The sequence below is a fragment of the Opisthorchis viverrini genome (genome assembly GCF_000715545.1).
Source record: "Opisthorchis viverrini unplaced genomic scaffold opera_v5_45, whole genome shotgun sequence".
NCBI lineage: Eukaryota > Metazoa > Platyhelminthes > Trematoda > Opisthorchiida > Opisthorchiidae > Opisthorchis > Opisthorchis viverrini.
Genome location: NW_008751701.1, coordinates 1,990,625 through 2,010,074, shown reverse-complemented (window position 1 = coordinate 2,010,074; position 19,450 = coordinate 1,990,625). Strand labels below are relative to the sequence as shown.

Here is a 19,450-nt window from a genome sequence, read left to right as displayed (position 1 = left end):
GACTGCGATATGTGCAATCTCCTGTTAAACAAGTCCCCTGATCGCAGGCAGTTCACACCTTTTAGCGGGTAACACACTTCATGGTTCCCATGACTAGCGACGTGCACCAAGCTATCGGCACTGTTTTCGACCTTGAACGGCGACGGTTGCCCATCACCTCAGTCAATTCATTCTCTTGTATTCGAGTATAGTACTATGGTGCAGTTAACTATTGTCTCTCTACATTAAAAGTGCCAAAGTTCAGAAGGATGTGGTAAACAACAGAAGGGTTTATTTATTGATCGGATACTTATTTCAGCGTTTTATCTACCAACCGCTTTCATTAATCAAGAAGCCATGGTAGTTTAAACAATCGCGAATTAGTGCTTCCGGAGGGGAAGGTATCATTCCATAGAGGTAGCACACTACTCATGAGGCTTTTTGAAATCTCTGACAGCTTTATCAGTAGTGTGTTACGTATATGAGGCGTACTGTGACATCTCGATTATCGTACCGAGCGAAACATGGGACAGTCTTTGGACAGCTGAGGAATGTCATTAACGATTCAGTTGAGTTTCCAGTGAAAAACAAATTGATATGCAAACAAGTGTACTTGTCGAAATCAGTTCAGTCTGGGTTCAGGTAGAAAATGAGGTTAGCAGAAACTTGGCGATTGCTCGAAGTGGAAGGTCAAAACGGTCGTAGGCTGTTGAAGAGTTTTCAGCAGCGTTAAAAGTAGTATGCTACGTTCATACCGAGACTGGTTTTATTGTACCAGCTGGGGCAGCAAATTCGGTTGAAGACAAACGTCATAAGCGATAGATTCAGCTGGGCTTCAGATGAGTCTGCCGTGGAAAACAAACTGGTGTGCGAATGAATGCATTTGTCAAACAAGGTGATTTCCTGTATATATTTGTAGTGTAATACTCATAAAGTTGCTGAAAATCCGTCGACAGCCCACGACCGGTTTCGTCCTTCTTGGGGGCTCATCAGGTAGACGCAGTCCCGGATTTCCGTCAACCTTATACTCTATTTAAAACTAAATCGCACCAAATTAGCGAATATACACTCATTTGCAAACTAATTTGGTTTTTTCCAGAGACTCACTTGGAACCCAGCTGAATCTCCCGTTTGTGATGTTCTCAGGCGGAGATTCTCCAGTGGGTTGACCAACAATCACACCCTTCAAGGAATCCTGTACTACTGGTCGTGTTGCGAAGAGTTTGATCAACCTTCCAGTTCCCTAAAGAGATACCCGCAGATGGTGAGCTTTTCGACGTCAATATTTATGACTTCTTCAGGGTTTCACAGTTCGTAAGAACCTTCCACTCAAGGCCATCCCATTGATGTGACTTAGTCTTGGCGGTCTGATTTGTCAAAATCCAGTTACAATATTCGATGCAAACCAAAACAGGAGATTCTTTTGCAAGGACTACCCGCCTGAGCGTTGAGCATTTTTGCCAGTTCTCAAGCACAACTTATATGATAGACTCCCCCCTGACAATAATATAATTCAAGTGTTTCCGACACCTGTGGAAATCTGTTGTTGGATGCTTTCATTACACTCGTGGTGTCGCGCCCCAGTCGACTGAAACAACTAAATTGTTTGATAAAGGATGGTCACAGCTGTTGTGGTCGGTATCGCTTTACATACCCGGCAAGGCAGCTTTTTCGAGAACTTTGTTTAAATGGAGATTCCCTCGTGTGAGTACAGCCAATCTATGCGGAAAAAGCCGAGAAGTACTGGACAGTTGTTTCACCCTTGTTGGGAATCGTCAACATTCCACGAAACTCCAGCGAACTACTCAACCGCGACCTCCCAGTTGATAGCTCAAGCAAAAACGTTTTATCCTACCAGCGACTGGTCAGCTCACACTTGGATGTAGATGAGTGGAACTTCCTTCTGAGAAGTCTTCATCCAAGGAGCCAGTCAGTACGAGACCACGTGAACCGGATGTCATGATTCAAGGGTAAGAAGCGCTATGTCCTTTTTAACAGAGAGTTAATCACACTGCTTACCAGCCGGTCGTGGCCAAACGGTTGACTTTTGAACCACTGGCAGGAAAATCCTCGGGTTCGTGACTTCCTGGAGTTTCGTGAGTTGCGCGCTGCTGGTGAGTCGCAATAAGCACGAAACAGCTGTACAATGAATCCCGGATTTTCAGCATAAATTGGTTTCATTTACAGGACGATATATTAAATTTTTAAAATTTTTACGAACGCCTCCCGAAACTTAACGGACGACAAAGCTACTTTCCTCCGGAATTCGCTGAGTCATCGGTTGTCTCTAAAGAATAAAACAGAACAACACAGGATGAAAACTTCGAACACTGTGAACTGCGTCAAACACACCAGTGAAGAATAGAGCCTTCAATTTATGCAACCACATGCTAGTGATCCGGACAAAATCGATTGTTTTGACAAAATAATGAATGGAGAGCAGGTGAGGTGGCAAACCGTCTAATTATGGTATTACCAATGGTGAAATTTCCAATGTCCAGCTAATGAGGCACGTGTCAATGAGCACTCACTAACATGTAATAATAGGCAAAAATGACACTGAATGTACAGGAGAGCTCATTGGTTGAACCACCGTGATCGATCGGTTCGTGTGGTTTTGGTACGGACCGCTTAAGATTGAACATACCACTGATGATTCTGAAGCTGGGACAGATCAGATGCTGTAACAAAGTTTTGTGTCCATAGCGAATATTGGATTCATTGTAGTGGGACACAACCAGGATTTACCAGTGCTACTGATGGTCTTCGATCTAACTGGAAATCACTCTCAGGTGATGACGACACGTCGATGGTCTCATCACCAAGTCCAGGCTCCTAAGGCATGAGAGCATGGCTATCACGGTTTGCTTGGGCGACGTACGACAATCTTTAGCAAATCCAGTGACCCACACAGATGATATATTTGAGGAAGGCTACCATACGATTCAGTAAACGATTCACTGTCCTGAACAAATCGATTCCTGGTCTGAAAAGCCAAAATTGATATTACAGTTTGAATGTAAACATCATGCGGTAACCCCCCCCCCCAGGTCCAGGAAAGGCAGCGTGTGATCGAACCCGGGAGAGCGGCAGTACAAATAGAATCTTGGTTAACGAGAATACTGTTATGAATTCTACTGGAATCGTGAGGAATCTGTCAAGAGTGAAATTTACCGTACTACTGTGCCCTCCATATTATTATATGGCCTCTTCCCGCTGACGGCGGGAGCCGTCCGAGTCTATTGGCGGTTGATCAGGTGGCTGTCGATCTATTGACCGAGAGTGACTTGCAAACAGTTGACAAGTACAGGTCAACTGCCATCTGATCAATAGCCCATAAACTCACCCGAGCTACCAACAGTTCGAGTCTGGTGAGGATCAGTAATGCTGAAGTTCGTGGAATGATTTTCGGAAGAAATGACTAGGTGTCAATAGATGAACTGATCACAGTGCATAGGCTGAGCCGGCTTGGTCACGTTCTCCGTATGCCAGTTGGCGGACTTCATCCGAAGGTTCTTTTCGCACAACCACGCGAAGGGTAGAAACAAGCCAGGGGAGGCCGAATAATAACTTGGCAGCTAAGTACGAAAGCCATTACAAGCAAACTAAGCTGCCCTGATCATTGTCGTTTCCCTGGGAGAGGATCCCGAGACGGGACACATCAATGGTTAGAGACATTGTCAGACATGGCCCAGCCGAGCCCTCAATCGCGACCATGCGTCCAAGCTGTTCCCTTCAATGCATAGATCCTCTGCCGATCTCCCCAATGAGAAGTCCACTGACATCCCTGTCTATACGCATCAATGCGCTGCTGCCTACCCTACCTCCACAAATCATCGGCGAACGAAACTGTGGCAGGTGCAATTATTGTACGGCATGTGCGCGATTTTTTTATAGAGGATGACGATTCTGACCACTCCTCACAGAAGTCCGTCTGAATGGTCTTCGTGTAAATATAGTTCACTGGATTCAAGACATTAGGATTTAACAGGTTCGACTTGATTGAATAACTTTCGCCACTAGTATACCTTATGGACGCAGTGACCCCTGGGGGTGAAACAGTGGAGGTAATGACTAAAGTTGGTAGCGATTCTTTTCTGGAAAGGATAATTTCTGCCCGAGGAATCGGGTAAAACAATATAGTGAACTAGCAGCTTAAAGGTCATCAATTTGCAAAGATGTGGTCGTTGCTGTCATCTTCATCATCATCATCATCACGGACAACGCAACACCAGCGTTCGACACAAATGTTTCGCTGCCGTACAACTATGATTTATTTTAAGGCCCTATTGTGAAGAAAAAGTATAAAGATGGACTGGGAGATAACTTAGTGCTGACTTACTACAATCATCCCGAGGGACCTACAAATCCAAACACTCCTTCAGGTAATGTGGATAAAAACTGATGATAAGAACGTCATTGATATCAATTAACAGCCGTATCTTGCAGCTTTTACAACCAGGCGCAGCGGGGATCGCGCGGTCCCCATCCTGGAAGGCGAGCAGCACCGAGAGCACCCGAACGTTTCGTAATCTCCCTCAGATCTCTCTGCCAAGTCAAAGGTTGACCACTTCTCTGCTTCTGCCACCCCGAATTGAGTAAGGAAAACAGCACTCTGTTCGGTAAACAACATCATCGACAGCACATCAGTGTTCAACACCGATGCTTCACTGCCGTACTTGTACGAGGGTTAGGATATTGCCAGGGCGCCCACACCTAGACAGGAGGACGATTAGGGTCCTCAACCAAAGCCTTTAGCTCAAAAGCCTAACCACAAGGCAGCAGTGTTTGGCGGAAAATGCAAATGCATTGCCATTTCTACGGAACAAGTCGCCCATGTTCCAACCCACAACCTGGAGGGCCAGGAGATTCGTCAGACCTCTAACCATTGACCAACCCGGTATGAGACTCTGAGTGTCACGGGGGCACTCCCCAGTATAACTCAATGGATCGCTGAGGTGCGCAAACCGTCACACCACGGTAAGGTCCAGTCTCTTCGTGACGGGTTCGATAAACGATGGTTCGGCATGCATAATTCACGGACTTACCAACACTCTTGAGGATTAAGTTAAGCACTGTAGACAGGGGGTGACGAAATGGAGCACTAGTATCCACATGTGCTAAACGGCCTCAGCGACTCGTTGTTGGCGGACAATAACAGGGCAGATTAGAAAATCGATTTTGGTGACGAGATATTCGGATAGTTCCAATCTCGATAAACGATATAGTACTAAAAAACGGGCGACACTCTCCCATTTGAAGGTGGAAAACTCGAGTAAATTAATAGAATCGCAAACACAATCACCGTCGTTCGTAGTTCGTTTTGACAGAGCATTTTTCCGAGTGAAAACACTCCAAAGGGTCCACCAGCCAAGTTTTCTTCCGGAAATTCGTTCAACTCCGAGTCTGAAGAGTTCGAATCCTCCACGATATTCCTTAGAAGTTGGGCACCGTTGATAGTACTCAACAAAGATGAAACATTTGTACAGAGTACACAATGACAACATAAAGCAGTCGTTCATTGGTAATACCCCTTCAGTGTATGGCTGCAACGCCACCGAATGGAAGTCCGACAACTGAAATACCACCAGGTTGTTGAAGTCCCCCGTGAAAACCAAATTGGCTGGCAAATGAGTTTATTTCAAAAAGTTCGTGCTATTTGGGTTTAAGTGGAACATAAAGCTGTCGAGAACTCGGAGACTGCGCCTATCTGATGAGCCCCAAGAAGAGCGAAACAGGTCGTGAGCCGTCCAAGAGTTTTCAGTAGCCTTAAGAGTAGTGTAGTAAGTGTATGACGCCTTTCCGATGCGCAGCTGCTAGATAACAGCTGTTTCCGCCTGCATTCTTGTTCCACAGTCTCATATGTTTCATTAACCCAACTCCAATCCAATCCAACTCGCAAGACTCGTCAAATACGAAAAGAATTGGATGCTTCTGGAATAGACTGTGATACGCAAACGATAGCGTATACTGACGCTACTCTACTTACTTTCCATTCCGACCCCCTTACGTTTCTCCCCATTTCAATCACATACTTGTCGGGGTAGAAAACAGATGTCGCAGAATGTTGACAAGCTGCAAGCAAGTAGATCCATTTCGTTTCTTAAACAAATTTGTGTGGTTCAAGGAGTCGGGAACAGTCGAGTTCAACATTGGATGACGAGGTAAACGAGCAACTTAGTTAGAATATACCCACCCAAGGAAAAACCAGTAACCAAGTGAGCAATAGGTAAAGTACCTGTAAACGAGAAACGGACTGGACCAAAGTACACGCAGATGTTCTCACATTTCTGAGATAGGTGGCAGCATCTGAGTCACGGTTTGTTAACCAATCACAGGTGTGGAATCATCCCACGAGGTACCGTAACAGGTAACTTCAGAGAGAGAGAAAGTTTAAGAAATGAAATTTCAAGTGGTGTGTTCAGTCCACAGCAAATTAGTGAGTCGGGCGTTCGACCAAAAACTGGACTCAGAATGAAACAAACAAATACACAACGAAGAGTGACACTGCAACCGTTAGTGACCGATCACGTGGTCCGTGCTCGATTGAGAAGTCATTAAAAATCACAACAAGCAGGGGTAGTCTGGTTTGCGACGGGTTGACGACGTTATCAGTTGTTGCCCTGAATGTCCTTGAGAATTCTAAGCAAGTAGAGGAAGAGGTTCAGAATGTCCAGGTATAAATCAATACACGCGACGATATAGTCCTCAGGGGAACAATGGTGCATGATCCGGTGTGTATCATATATGATAAGTAGGCTGAACAGCAGAGCTCCTCCAATGGAAAGCGAGAATTCAAACAGTGAAGATCCAAGGAAGAACTGTAAGAAGAAAGTGAAGGACAAAACGCAATGATCTGACGTCACAAAAGAGTGTGGGGAAAAACAGTCAAACCTCAGCCGTCATTTCGTAAGATGGTCTCTTCAAGAACTATAAAACCGTACCGTATGTGAACCATGGATGGTCTAAGACAACTAGAATACAAAACCAAGCAAATGCCGATTTAGTTCTGTTTTGTCTATCTTAGAAACAACTGATTGGCGAAAACCTCGTTTTGCATCAGATCCTCACTAGGAGAGGCGTGGATGCATCGGACGATCTGGACAGATCCAGAAAGACCCAAAGGCATGTTTCATCAAGTTGTTGTTCTAGGATAACTATTTCGTGGGCAAGCTCCCACATTTAAGATCCGCCCGACACACTTGTACTGTTCGGGCAAACAACAACGCCACTTATGAGAGGTAACTGACACGTATGGGCTCAGGAATTATGCATTGCAGGGAGTTGGAAAGCGAGATTTCCGACAAAAAATTGACTGTCAGGTGGCAACTTTTGTTGTGTCTTGTCCCTAGGGATCAAGTAGCCCGGCACTGGTTCTCATTGACAGTTAAAGTACAGTCATCCATGTAACCTGGACTTCCAGCTATCCTAAAACGCAGGACGATTACACTAAAAGCGAGACCGATCTAAAACTACACATGAAGATATTCGGGTTAAGCTATTGTGTGTGGAACACACCATTTCAAGTCAATATGTACAGAATTCGGGTTGCATACGCTGTCCTAGAGTTTTCGTAAACCTCTTGAGTAATGAAGAGCTCATGGCTGACGTCAGTTCTTACTTACAAAACAAGAGCAACAGTATGATGACAACTCAGTACCTTCATTGATCAAGCTCTACAACTCTATGTTCTGACGAATGGGAACCTGTTGCCCTCCGTTTCTGAGCTTTCGGTGCCTACCTACTATGAAACCTGAGGGAAGCACAAGGGCTGAGATGCTGCTAGGTTGTTCAAACCTAGACAGGAGCAGTCGAGATGCTGGAGTTAGATCCGAACCCCGGTCAACGGGTTCGCGCCTTAACCACTGAGCGATCTTAAACTCATGAAGTCGAATACTCATTTGCAAATTGTAATGGTGAGCTCCGGACGAATTCCTAACGGGGAGAACCACTTTTCAGTGGGATCGACCATAAAAGCCACTGCATCAAACTTGGATTTTGCTAGAGGACTCGAGGACCGACCACAGTTTCACCAGAGAATGTAGGTAGAGTAGTCCTAAAGTTCACGAATAAATATTTTCAGCAATGCAACTCACTGAGCCAAACCAAGAAGTCACTTCACTTGTGTTACTACACTGGCAAACTTCAGAACCGATCTGCTACAGTATTACGTTGTGTCACACGGTTGTACAGAGACATTCACAAGGCCTTCCAACAGTTTACTATTTAACCGAGTCTCTCCGATTCGAACGGTTGGATAGACTGTAGATCCGCACTCGATCTGAGTACAGAGTAAGACACGCCGTCCAGGTAACGACGGCCGTATCACTCCGCCAACTAAGGCAGAAGTCGTTCTCAAAAAGTTGGGAAGTACACGCGAGTTGCGACGGAAAAACCGGTATCGAAATTGGCACCACTAAAGTTTTATCCAAAGCTTATTCTTCCGATTTCCTGAAAATATTCGAAAAAGTGCGACTCCCGGGGTGGACTTTCAACCATGCAAGCTCGCTTATCAAAGTCACCACGGATGCCTGTGCATATCCGGTCCACTCGACCGCTTGTTCACTTGACAAAATCGTGAGACCGCTTGGGGGGTTGGTCGACGACCTACGAACTAAGGTGACCGAAATTCCCACAGATAATGGTGTGCGTATATCAGCGCAACTATTTAGTCTGGCTTCTTCCCCTTTTACGTCGGCTGCACGGCGACTCCCACCCAGTGCGAGTAACCCAACAATGTGAGTCCTTCTACCCCCTGCAGTCTCACTGTGTCCGAGAAAGCTCAGTGGATAAAGTATGAAGCTACTGACCAGATGGTCAGTAAGCAAGGGAGAATTCAACCGCAGAATCCCGTCTACTCCGATCTAGGCTTGAACAACTTGGCGGTATCTCAGTCTTCATGCATCCTCAGGGTAGAAGGACAGCTAGACACCGTGAGGGTATTACGGCACACATGAACGGGCTTGAATGAGCTCTAGGAAGCATCGCCTACTTCACAATATCTCTAGGTGGTAACATGGGTTATTCAGGACACACTAGAACCTCTCATCTTTCACTGCCAGAGACGTCACCCCTTCAAGAATCAGCGAATTGACGTACCATATCCTGTCCAAGTCTTACCACTCATGGCAAAACGGTAGTCTTCAGCTATTGGCCGGGAACTCGTGGGTTCTGATCTTCCTAGGGAGTCGTAAGATGCGCATTGCTGATAATTCCCAACAGGGACAAAGCAGCCATAAAATGCTTGTCAGCATAGACTGACTTAGCGGGATCGAATCTCAACTAAGGAATTTTGTAGGGATTGAGAACAACTGACCCGTTGTAGTTTTGTATGCACAAAGCTGTACTTCACTAGATTTTGACCATATTCGGTCCCTCGTGATCCCATAGAGTTCCAGTTACCCGAGAGATGCAGAAACACGTCTTATCTACCATAGGCTTCACATACTACTCATCGGGTTGCTGAAAACTATCCGACGGCCCGGTTTCGCCCCTCATGGGGTTTATCAGTTAGGCACAGCCCCTGAGTCTCCATCAACCTTATGTTCTACGCCCTATTCAGATTTATTGGTGTGAAGGATAGGAATTTGAATCATTCACATGAAATCAGTTTTTTCGCTTAAAGGTATTGCGGTCATAGCTATCCTAATCAGCGCCCTAGGTTGGGAAATATTGTCGTTGTTCTTGTGTTAGGTAGGGTTAGCAGTTGTCCGGATGCCACTCGCTCTTAACAACCAAATACCACGTCGATTGGACGGATGTCAGAGGACCAGGACCGAGCATGAATAGTTCGGCTGTAACACCTTCCCGGTGCCTAGCTACCATGCCACCCGAAGGAAGCACGAAGGCTGGGATACTGCCAGGTTGCCCAAGCCTAGACAGGGAAAGTCGAGAGGCAGAGGTCGGGTTCGAACCACAGACCTCCCGGGCAGTAAATTCGCGCTCTAAACACCTGAGCTATCTCGCACCCTGAGCTATCTTGCGCGGGTGCAGGAAACCAAGGGCCGGCCTAGAAGTTGCACCACCCCGTCGCAGCACACAACAGCAGTTGACTTACGTTTATTGGACCGGCTATGATGAGCAGAAGGAGTGCCACGCACAGCCCGGAACCCCATTGGCTTAAGTCGCGTTTCGTTTGGAAAGTGTAGGACATCAAACCGAAAGTGGCCAAAGCGGTGAGGCCAACCGCTTGAAGTACTATGGTTCCAGAGTAGTGGAGAACTGAAGCAAAAACATTGAAACGTTGAAAGATGAAAGAAGTAATTCCACATGGATCACTTCTCAAAAAAAGTATCTCGCCAGGAAAAAAAACAATCACTGAACCATACCAACAATTGTTCGTAACCCGATGCTCGGGATAAGCTCAGGATATAGAGGAAGTATCCGCTAGGAGGCCGGTCACGACTAATCTGTTCTTGTTAGGGTTGTTGGGGAAGATGTCCATATATTTAAAAAGTTGTGTTGTAACGAACGTCCGTCAAACACCCAACAACATTTGTAAAACGAAAAAAGGCAAATCAGGAGAACGCAAGTGCTTAGTCGTTTAAGTTCACAGGCGATAAACGGGCTCAGTAAAGGGCCAATTTCTAAATTTCCCATGGGTTCATCGACAAAACTCTCAAAAGAGTCAAGGAGAAACCTCTTGCCCAAATGGGGTAATAGACAGTGTCATTAAAAAACTCTCCTCAAGGGCACATTATGTCTTCAACTGGCAAATCATACATTCCAACTCGTGGAGCGGCAGGTACAGCTTATCAAGGGGCTGGTGCATTCCAACACAGTAGGAAAATGCACCACCAAGTGAATAATCATCACGTTTCGAACCGATTACTTTATCTCGGACCGGCATTGCCAAGTAGTTTTTGCGAACTGTGGTTGTTTTTCAATCGCTCCATCGAAAATCAATTCATTGGGCCCTCCACTCGACGATCTTCGACTCGCCAACTTCGACTTCATCGGACACTCGATTTGCTGGTCCTTAATTTCGTTGTGCCAACAAAATGAGGACGCCCTAGCGGCAGGGCAACGTATGACAACTGTAAAGCGAACAGGACTAAAATAACACCGGACGGATGATGAATTTGCTTAGACTGGCTGCCTGTCTCAGTGTGCGACACATCAATCGGTAGTTACGGTTGAGAACACAACACTTCACACGCACCGCACACACACACACACATGGTGTCAGGTTTAGACGACCCAGGGGCGGTTAGTTCAAGACTTATCGACGCAGCATGAAAGCTCTTACTAGTCAACTAAGCCACGTTGATCTCACCGGATGGGAACTCGGGACAAAACAAACCAAAAGTTAGTGACCCTGAAAAATATGGCTGTATCACACAACCGGTGACCATCTTGCATCAACTGGATAAACAAACCAAATGTCATTAGAGCCTTTCCATAGAAGTCTGGATTGGTTCAGGAAGGCCAGCTGCGCTGGTGAGGAGTTCAACCTAACGACAGCAGCCGGCGGAAGAGCTGCAAGAACCATATTGTTGACTTTGGCATCCTTGTGTTCGATAAACGAATCTGTTTATTTAAACGGTACCAGTGATATATTCTTCACACACGTCTACAAGAGGGTTGTGCAAAGAACACACTACCAAGAGTTAGTGACCTTGACAGATATGGCTGAGTCACACAACCGATGACCATCTTGCGTCAAAACAATTGCCCTCTCAGTCGTTGTTATACTGGACAAACAGAAGCATTAGACGTCCATAAACTGACTGGGCCATCGCCAGCAACGCGGGGCTCTCAGTCGTTCATATTGTCCTCCAACTGTAGAACCTGGAACCGTTGTACTTCGGTACATGGTTCTTAACTGGAAAATGATATATTATTTTGCTCCTGAGAAAAACCACCCACGCAGGGCTTTCCCACTAATGATCAACCAGATCCGTGCCCTCTTTGAATGGCCATGTTTAAGGCTAGTTGAATGAGAACGACATGGGATGTTGCGAGTCAATTGCAAGCCAACAAACTTCGAACCCATGATGAAAAGACTGGCGAGAATGGAATCACATAGACCTTGAACAGCGCGTCCCGGCAGAATACTGAGCTGGTTGCAATAGGTGAGTTCGTAGGGGCACCCGAGAGATGACTACGTCAGAAGTAATTCAATTCCCGGTGCATTAATGCAGAAAGCATGAGCGGCAAGAGGAAAATAAATGAGATAGCTTCACTTAGCAGTCACTGAAGGTTGACTCGTTGACACCCGTGTTCAAGTACTATCACGTACCCACCAAACAGTAATTCGCTAGCAGATACGACCGGACAACTTTTCCCGTGAGGTGAATATGAACGAAGCAGGTCGAATGTTATGCGAAACGTTTAGAAAAAACGAATCTGTCTGTTCAGTGATATCAAACAGAACTGTTGTTTGAAACGGTCTGGAAATTCGAAAAAGCAAATACCTCCGATTGATTACTCCAAAATTCCTTTATATCCTTGCATTGTATTGGCTGAGGTTACGTGGACGCTCAGACATTCAGGAACACTTCAGTGCCCCTTCCCCCAAAACTTCGAGCGTCCCTCGTTGGGGTTATTGTACGTCGGTCACACTTAAGTCAGAGCGACCTGATCCCTTACGCTCGCCTTAATAGTGGAACACACCGCCCCATCAAAAAAGTGAGCATGCCTTCAAAAAATAAAGTACTAACTCGTACTCACCTATCGACCCGACAGCAAACGACTCCAACAAAGTCTGTGAAGGATGGGTAAGAAGCAAAAAAATGACTTACAAATCCAAAAAGAAGAATATAGTTGAGTGGCGTCTCATGTTTCTTGAAGGCAAGCGCAATGAGGAATCCGAAAGCCAGAAACGCCGACAGCAGCGACAAGCCACTAAAAGATGATAGACATCTAAACTCAAACTTACCCAAAGGCCGAGGCTTCTAATAACGGCTGCCTTACATAAAACATTGCCCCAGCGACTAGTGCTGTGACAGCGAGTTGTGTGAACAGTATGCCATATACTTTTCTCAAGAAACCTACAGGCCGTAGTTTGAAGTGTCAGTACAGTTTGGAAAACTCACCATTTCTTATGGAAACATGGGCTTGTGCCACATTGTTTCTGAAAGCGAAGTCCTTCTCAAGAGGATGTGATGGAGCCTCGATATCAGGACGCACCGAAGACATGGCAGACGTCAAGCGATTACGTTGTTATGGTACTATGCAAGCCAATACACTGAAATGGATTTGAAAAGCTGCCGTGAACCAAGAGTTGATAATTGTTGGGGAAATCAATATCCCCCCAAAAAAACTCTGTATTTTTATGTGTACTAGCGAACTTCCGGCATCTTCAAGGTCAAACTATGAATATATATATATATATGCATTGTCATTTTTTCCCATGATCGCCTGTTGATCGCGTGTTGTTGGATCATTGAAGTTTGTGTCCGAGGTTTTTCGTCTTCTTACTATCCACCGTGCTAGGAGTCTGGATCAAGCAACATACATGCACATACATAAACAAGCAACAACATGCGGTCTACAAGCCCTGAAGGATGCAGAAATCCGTACCCGACTCCTCAGCCGCATCGAGCAGGACCCATCCATGACGCTGAAGGCCGTCACTTCGGAATGTCAACGATTGCTTAACCTGAAGCATGACACCGCGATGGTCCACCTTGGGGGCCATGGCGGTTCCGAAGTTCATGCAATACATCAGGCTACGCGACAGCCTGGCCCTGTCAAATCTGGCCCAACCAAATCAACCTCGCAGTGTTTTGGTCCGAAGCAAAACAAAGGCTCAAAGAAGACACCACCTTCACAGTGTTGGCACTTTGGAGCCTGGCACTTCGTCAGGTTCTGTCCCTACAAGCAGCATCGGTGCCGCCAATGTAAGTCCGTGGGACACAAAGATGGGTATTGTCAGTCACGGATGCATACGGCCTCTGCTGTTTCAAAGCAGTCATCACGCGTCCGTCCCAAACCGAAATCGAACCCTGTTGGCTCCTCTCTCAGTTTGCTGGCTACTTTCCAGATCAACACGCCAGGTAACCGGAAGTATCTGACAGTCACCGTAAATGGCCATCCAGTCCGTCTGCAGTTGGACACTGCGTCGGACATTACCATCATTTCGGAGAAGCTTTGGCGCACGCTCGGGCAACCTCCGATCAGACAAGCAGCTCGAACTGCAACCAGTGCCTGCGGTGGAGAGTTAAAACTTTCCGGTGAGCTCCAGTGCTGTGTATCTTTTCGAGGAACTACATTTGTGGGGTCGTGTTATATAACGGCAACTGAGTTGAACCTATTGGGTCTTGATTGGTTCGATCGCCTTGGGTTAGCCGACATTCCAATCAGCGCCGTTTGCAATGCAGTTCAGTCTCCTACAGCGCATCCAGATCATGCATCCGACATTATGGAGCGATTTCCAATTGTTTTCCAGTCCGGTCTCGGTCAGTGCACTGCGACACAAGCAGTCCTCCACCTCGTGCCGGGAGCTACGCCAGTCTTCCGTCCAAAGAGACCAGTTCCGTACGCTTCCCTCCCACTGGTAGATGCCGAACTTCAACGGTTGGAAGAACAAGGCGTTCTGTCCCCTGTATCCTACTCTGCCTGGGCAGCGCCGATCGTTGTGGTAAAGAAACCTAACGGTGGCATCCGCATATGCGCCGATTTCTCAACCGGCCTAAATGCAGCTATCCAGCAGCACCATTATCCACTACCAGTACCCGACGATCTATTCACTGTTCTGAACGGTGGGAAGTTCTTCGCCAAAATCGACCTGGCTGAAGCGTACCTTCAAGTTGAAGTCGCACCAGAATCACGCCCACTACTGACAATCAACACACACCGCGGGCTGTATCAGTACAACCGTCTTCCGTTTGGCGTCAAAACCGCCCCAGCAATTTTCCAGCAATTGATGGACACCATCCTTTCTGGCATTCCAGGTGTGGTCGCATACCTGGACGACGTGCTGATCGTTGCTGTTTCCCCCGAAGAGCTTCGTGAGCGAATCAATGCCGTCTTACTGCGCATTCAGGACAATGGCCTCCGCCTCCGTCCCGAGAAGTGTCAATTCTTCTTGACAACTGTGAAATATCTTGGGTTCATTTTTGACGCCTCTGGTCGCTATCCTGACCCGGAAAACGTTCGAGCTATACAGCAGATGCCACCTCCTAAGGATGTACCATCATTACGTTCCCTTTTGGGGTTAATCAGCTACTATTCGGCATTCCTGCCTTCGTTGCACGACATCCGGCCCCCGCTAAATCGGTTGCTTGGAAAGGATGTCCCCTGGTGTTGGTCAGACGAATGCGAGGAAGCATTCTGCAAACTAAAGACGATGCTCAGTTCTGATCTGCTACTTACCCACTACGACCCAAAGCTGCCGATCGTTGTGGCAGCTGATGCCTCTAATTTTGGTGTCGGTGCCGTCATTCTACACGTCTTTCCAGACGGATCGGAGAGGGCCATTATGCATGCGTCGAAATCACTAACCCCAGCAGAACAGCGATACGCACAGATAGAGAAAGAAGCGTTGGCCTTAGTGTTCGCGGTTCGGCGTTTCCACAAAATGTTGTATGGCCGCCGTTTCACCCTACTTACCGATCATAAACCATTGCTCTCCATTTTCGGCTCAAGGAAAGGTGTTCCCGTACACTCTGCCAACCGCCTGCAAAGATGGGCCCTGATTATGCTGGGTTATGACTTCGATATTCAATATCGACGCACCACCGACTTCGGTCAGGCCGATGCATTATCTCGGCTGATCAACAACCAGCCAACACCCGAAGAAGACACGGTTATTGCGCATGTTGCATTTGAGGACCCAGCCGACCCACAGTTGGTCCAGTCCGTTCGTGCCCTGCCCGTGACAGTAACAGAGGTTCAAAGAGCTACCACAGCTGATGGAACGCTTCAAAAGGTGATCCGATTCATGAATTCTCGGTGGCCTTCGAATCTCAAAGATGATTCCCTTCGACAGCTCTTTCATCGCCGAGATGCATTAGCGATCGTAAAAGATTGTTTAATGTTTGGAGATCGCGTGGTGATTCCGCAACCTTTACGCCATCGAGTTCTTCGTCAGTTCCATTCTGGACATCCAGGAATCAACCGTATGAAGTCAATAGCTCGCAGTTACGCATACTGGCCGCACATGGACCAGCACATCACTGATTTTGTAAAACGCTGCTCCCGATGTCAACAAGCTTCAAAGAATCCGCCACACCAACCACCGGTTCCCTGGCCTCGACCTGAAAAGCCCTGGTCTCGGATCCACATTGATTACGCAGGACCGATAAATGGCACTTTTTATTTGGTTTTGATTGACGCTTTTTCCAAGTGGCCAGAAATCGTTCCGGTGTCATCTCCAACAACATCTAGTACGCTGAGAGTGTTATCCAACATTTTCAGTCAGCATGGATTACCGGAGTCCATAGTCTCAGACAATGGTTCGCAGTTCACCTCTGCTGAGTTCCGCGACTTCTGCACTCGACATGCGATAACACACGTTCGTTCACCACCGTACCACCCACAATCGAACGGTCAAGCAGAAAGGTTCGTCGACACATTCAAGAGGGCTTTGCTTAAAGCTCGAGGGGAGGAGACATCCGTCGAAGCCCTTCAGAGATTCCTGTTTGTGTACCGAACGACCCCGAATGACGCTTTGGCAAACCACCAGTCACCTGCAGAGGCACTCATGGGCCGTAAACTTAGAACTGTGCATTCTTCCATGTTGCCAACACAACCTACTGAGTCAAGGTCCATACCGGTGGCAGTTGGAACTCCATTCAAGGTGGGAACGCCCGTGCTTGTCCGTGACTATCGCCCAGGACATGATTCATGGATTGCAGGTCGTATCCTGCGCAAACGCGGTAGTGTAATGTACGACGTGTCGGTTGGTCAAGACACCTGGACCAGACATCAAAACCAACTCCGCTTTAACAGCACGCCGGAAACTCAAGTATGTTCGGGTAGCATACCGTTGGACATATTGCTCGATACTTTTGAGCTGAAAACTGAGACAGCTTCGAAAGAGGAGAGTGTGACCGGCAGCTCAGTATTTGATCCAACACTTCTTCCCAGGCGGTGGACAGACCGACGCCGCCGCCAGCCGGAGCGTATCCAGGTCGACCTCCGTCGAGTACGTTACTGACTTTTCACAAGGGGAGGTGTTGGGGATATCAATATCCCCCAAAAAACTCTGTATTTTTATGTGCACTAGCGAACTTCCGGCATCTTCAAGGTCAAACTATGAATATATATATGCATTGTCATTTTCTCCCATGATCGCCTGTTGATCGCGTGTTGTTGGATCATTGAAGTTTGTGTCCGAGGTTTTTCGTCTTCTTACTATCCACCGTGCTAGGAGTCTGGATCAAGCAACATAGCTGGGGATAGAGTATACGATCGATCCGCATATCATATTGCTTTGCTCGCAGGGTGATCGAACCGTAACAATAATCAACACTTCCCAACATTTGAGATATAAAATGCTGTTGGGTGATCGAACCGTAACAATAATCAACACTTCCCAACATTTGAGATATAAGCCAAATGCTGTTGAGATGAGGGCGAGATGGCCCAAGTGGTTAGAGCGCGAATTTAGTGACCGGAAGGTCCGTGGTTCGAATCCGACCTCCGCCACTCGACTTCCTCTGTTTAGGCTTGGGCAACCTGGTAGTATCCCAGCCCTCGTGCTTCCTTCGGGTGGCATGGTAGCTAGGCACCGGAAGGGTGCTATGGCTGAACGCTTTCTTTTGTTGAGATGAGTCGGCTCCAAAGCTATTCCAAACTTACCGCGGGCCGACACAGTCCAGTGGTTTTGGGGTGCGAAATTACCGACCAGAAGTTCCATTGTTCGAACCCAAGCGCCGCATTTCGACTGCTGCTGCCTGGAATTGGGCAACTTGGCAGCATCTCAGCCCTCATTGTTCATTTGGGTAACATGGCAGCTATGTACCGGAAGGGTGCTACGGCTGAACATTTATTGTTATTGTTTCTATTATAAGTTATTTATTGTAAGTGGAAACCGGATATGAGTCCGCATTAATTAAAAGTCGATCCAAGTGGCACCTAAAAACCGCACATGTATACGACGGGAATCCTGGTAAACTTGAACAATCGAATCGTCTAGTTGTGACACCCTTTCAGTACCTAGCTGTCATGCGACCTGAAGGAAGCCCGAGGGCTGAGATACTGCCAGGTTGGCCAAGCGTAGACAGCGGAATTCGAGAGGCAGAGATCGGGTTCGAACCACGGATTTCCCGGTCAGTAAATCCGAGCTCTACCCATTGGTACATCTCGGACAAGAATTCAGGCGTGTACAAAGCACCGAAAGGACGACAGCAGCCTCGTCCTCAACTGATTCGATGGCCCAATAAATAAGTGAGACAACAAATGGCTCAGTAGTGGCGCTGACAAACTTCGACTATTACCTATCGGTCGATGCAGCATGAGGTTATTTGTAAATGTGTGGCTCATGGTTGCACATAGGCTGAGATACCGTCAGTGCGCCAAGATCTAGCCAACTAGGGTCCTCATTTAAGACCATTGGCTCAAAAGCTCAACCAACAGGCAGCAGTGACATGCGTAAGACCGCCAAAGCAGCTTACATCTTTATAGAGCAGTTGCCGCACGTGTTCAAACCTCCAATCTGAAGGACCTAAATACTATGCTAGTCAGATCTCTAACCACTGACCAACCTGGTGCGACACGTACACCTCCACCTCCCCCCAGTAGAACTCAATGGATTATAGGGATTCACAAATTTTCACATCACTCAACGCACAGTCTAGACTTTCCGAGACAGAATGGCCTTCCAGGCAGTATTGTGAATCTATGTGGGGTCCAAGCACACACACTGTGTTGCATGAACTGAGCACCTGCCTCATCATGCCGAACTGAAGCAACAGCATACGTCACCGGTTTTTCAGTTAGGACAATACATACCTGTCACACATAGTTGAGACGAACCGTAGTCAGTGACAGCACAGAAAACTATACCAGCACAGTGACCATCAACAAAACGTTGCCCTCCTCAGTAGAGTAGTTTTGAACCTAAGCAAACATGATCTATCCTTACAGCCGTCGGATGGTGCCATCAGCCGAATCGCCTAGCTACCTTTAGCAGGGCTGGCAGGCAAAAACATGTCAACGTCGATACCCTGGCACTTTATTCATTAAGGTCTTCAGACCCCCATCCTGTCCGTTTAATGGTTAATATCCTATACTACTGGGCTACAGGCATGTCAACCTTGCTTCCAAAATGGCGAATAAAAGCGCCCCGTGCTCACACAGGTGCCCTTATGTCCGCCCCCCAGGCATACCCTCCCTCTATCTTTTCAATGAAACCTTAAGCAAGTCAGCCAACAAAATGCACCCCTCTTGTCTTGTGCAGCCTGGCAGTATCCCAGCCCTCACACTTTCTTATGGTGGTATGGTAGCTAGGCCCCGACCTAAAGCTGCCACCTTGACGTGGTGGTTGGGCTTGAGTGCTGCAATGATCCCGCGGGCTACACTG

The 19,450-nt window shown here is 47.1% G+C and overlaps 1 protein-coding gene across 1 annotated transcript; it reads right to left on the bottom strand.

Moving 5' to 3' along the window:
* Positions 1 to 6,018: 6,018 nt before the first annotated feature.
* On the bottom strand, positions 6,019 to 13,119 carry T265_03272 (hypothetical protein; the record flags this gene model as incomplete). Its single annotated transcript, XM_009167705.1, has 6 exons — positions 6,019 to 6,800; positions 10,037 to 10,200; positions 12,652 to 12,685; positions 12,723 to 12,825; positions 12,860 to 12,971; positions 13,017 to 13,119. The coding sequence occupies 6 exons, from the start codon at positions 13,117 to 13,119 to the stop codon at positions 6,591 to 6,593; spliced, it is 726 nt and encodes a 241-aa protein (XP_009165969.1).
* Between the last annotated feature and the right edge of the window lie 6,331 nt (positions 13,120 to 19,450).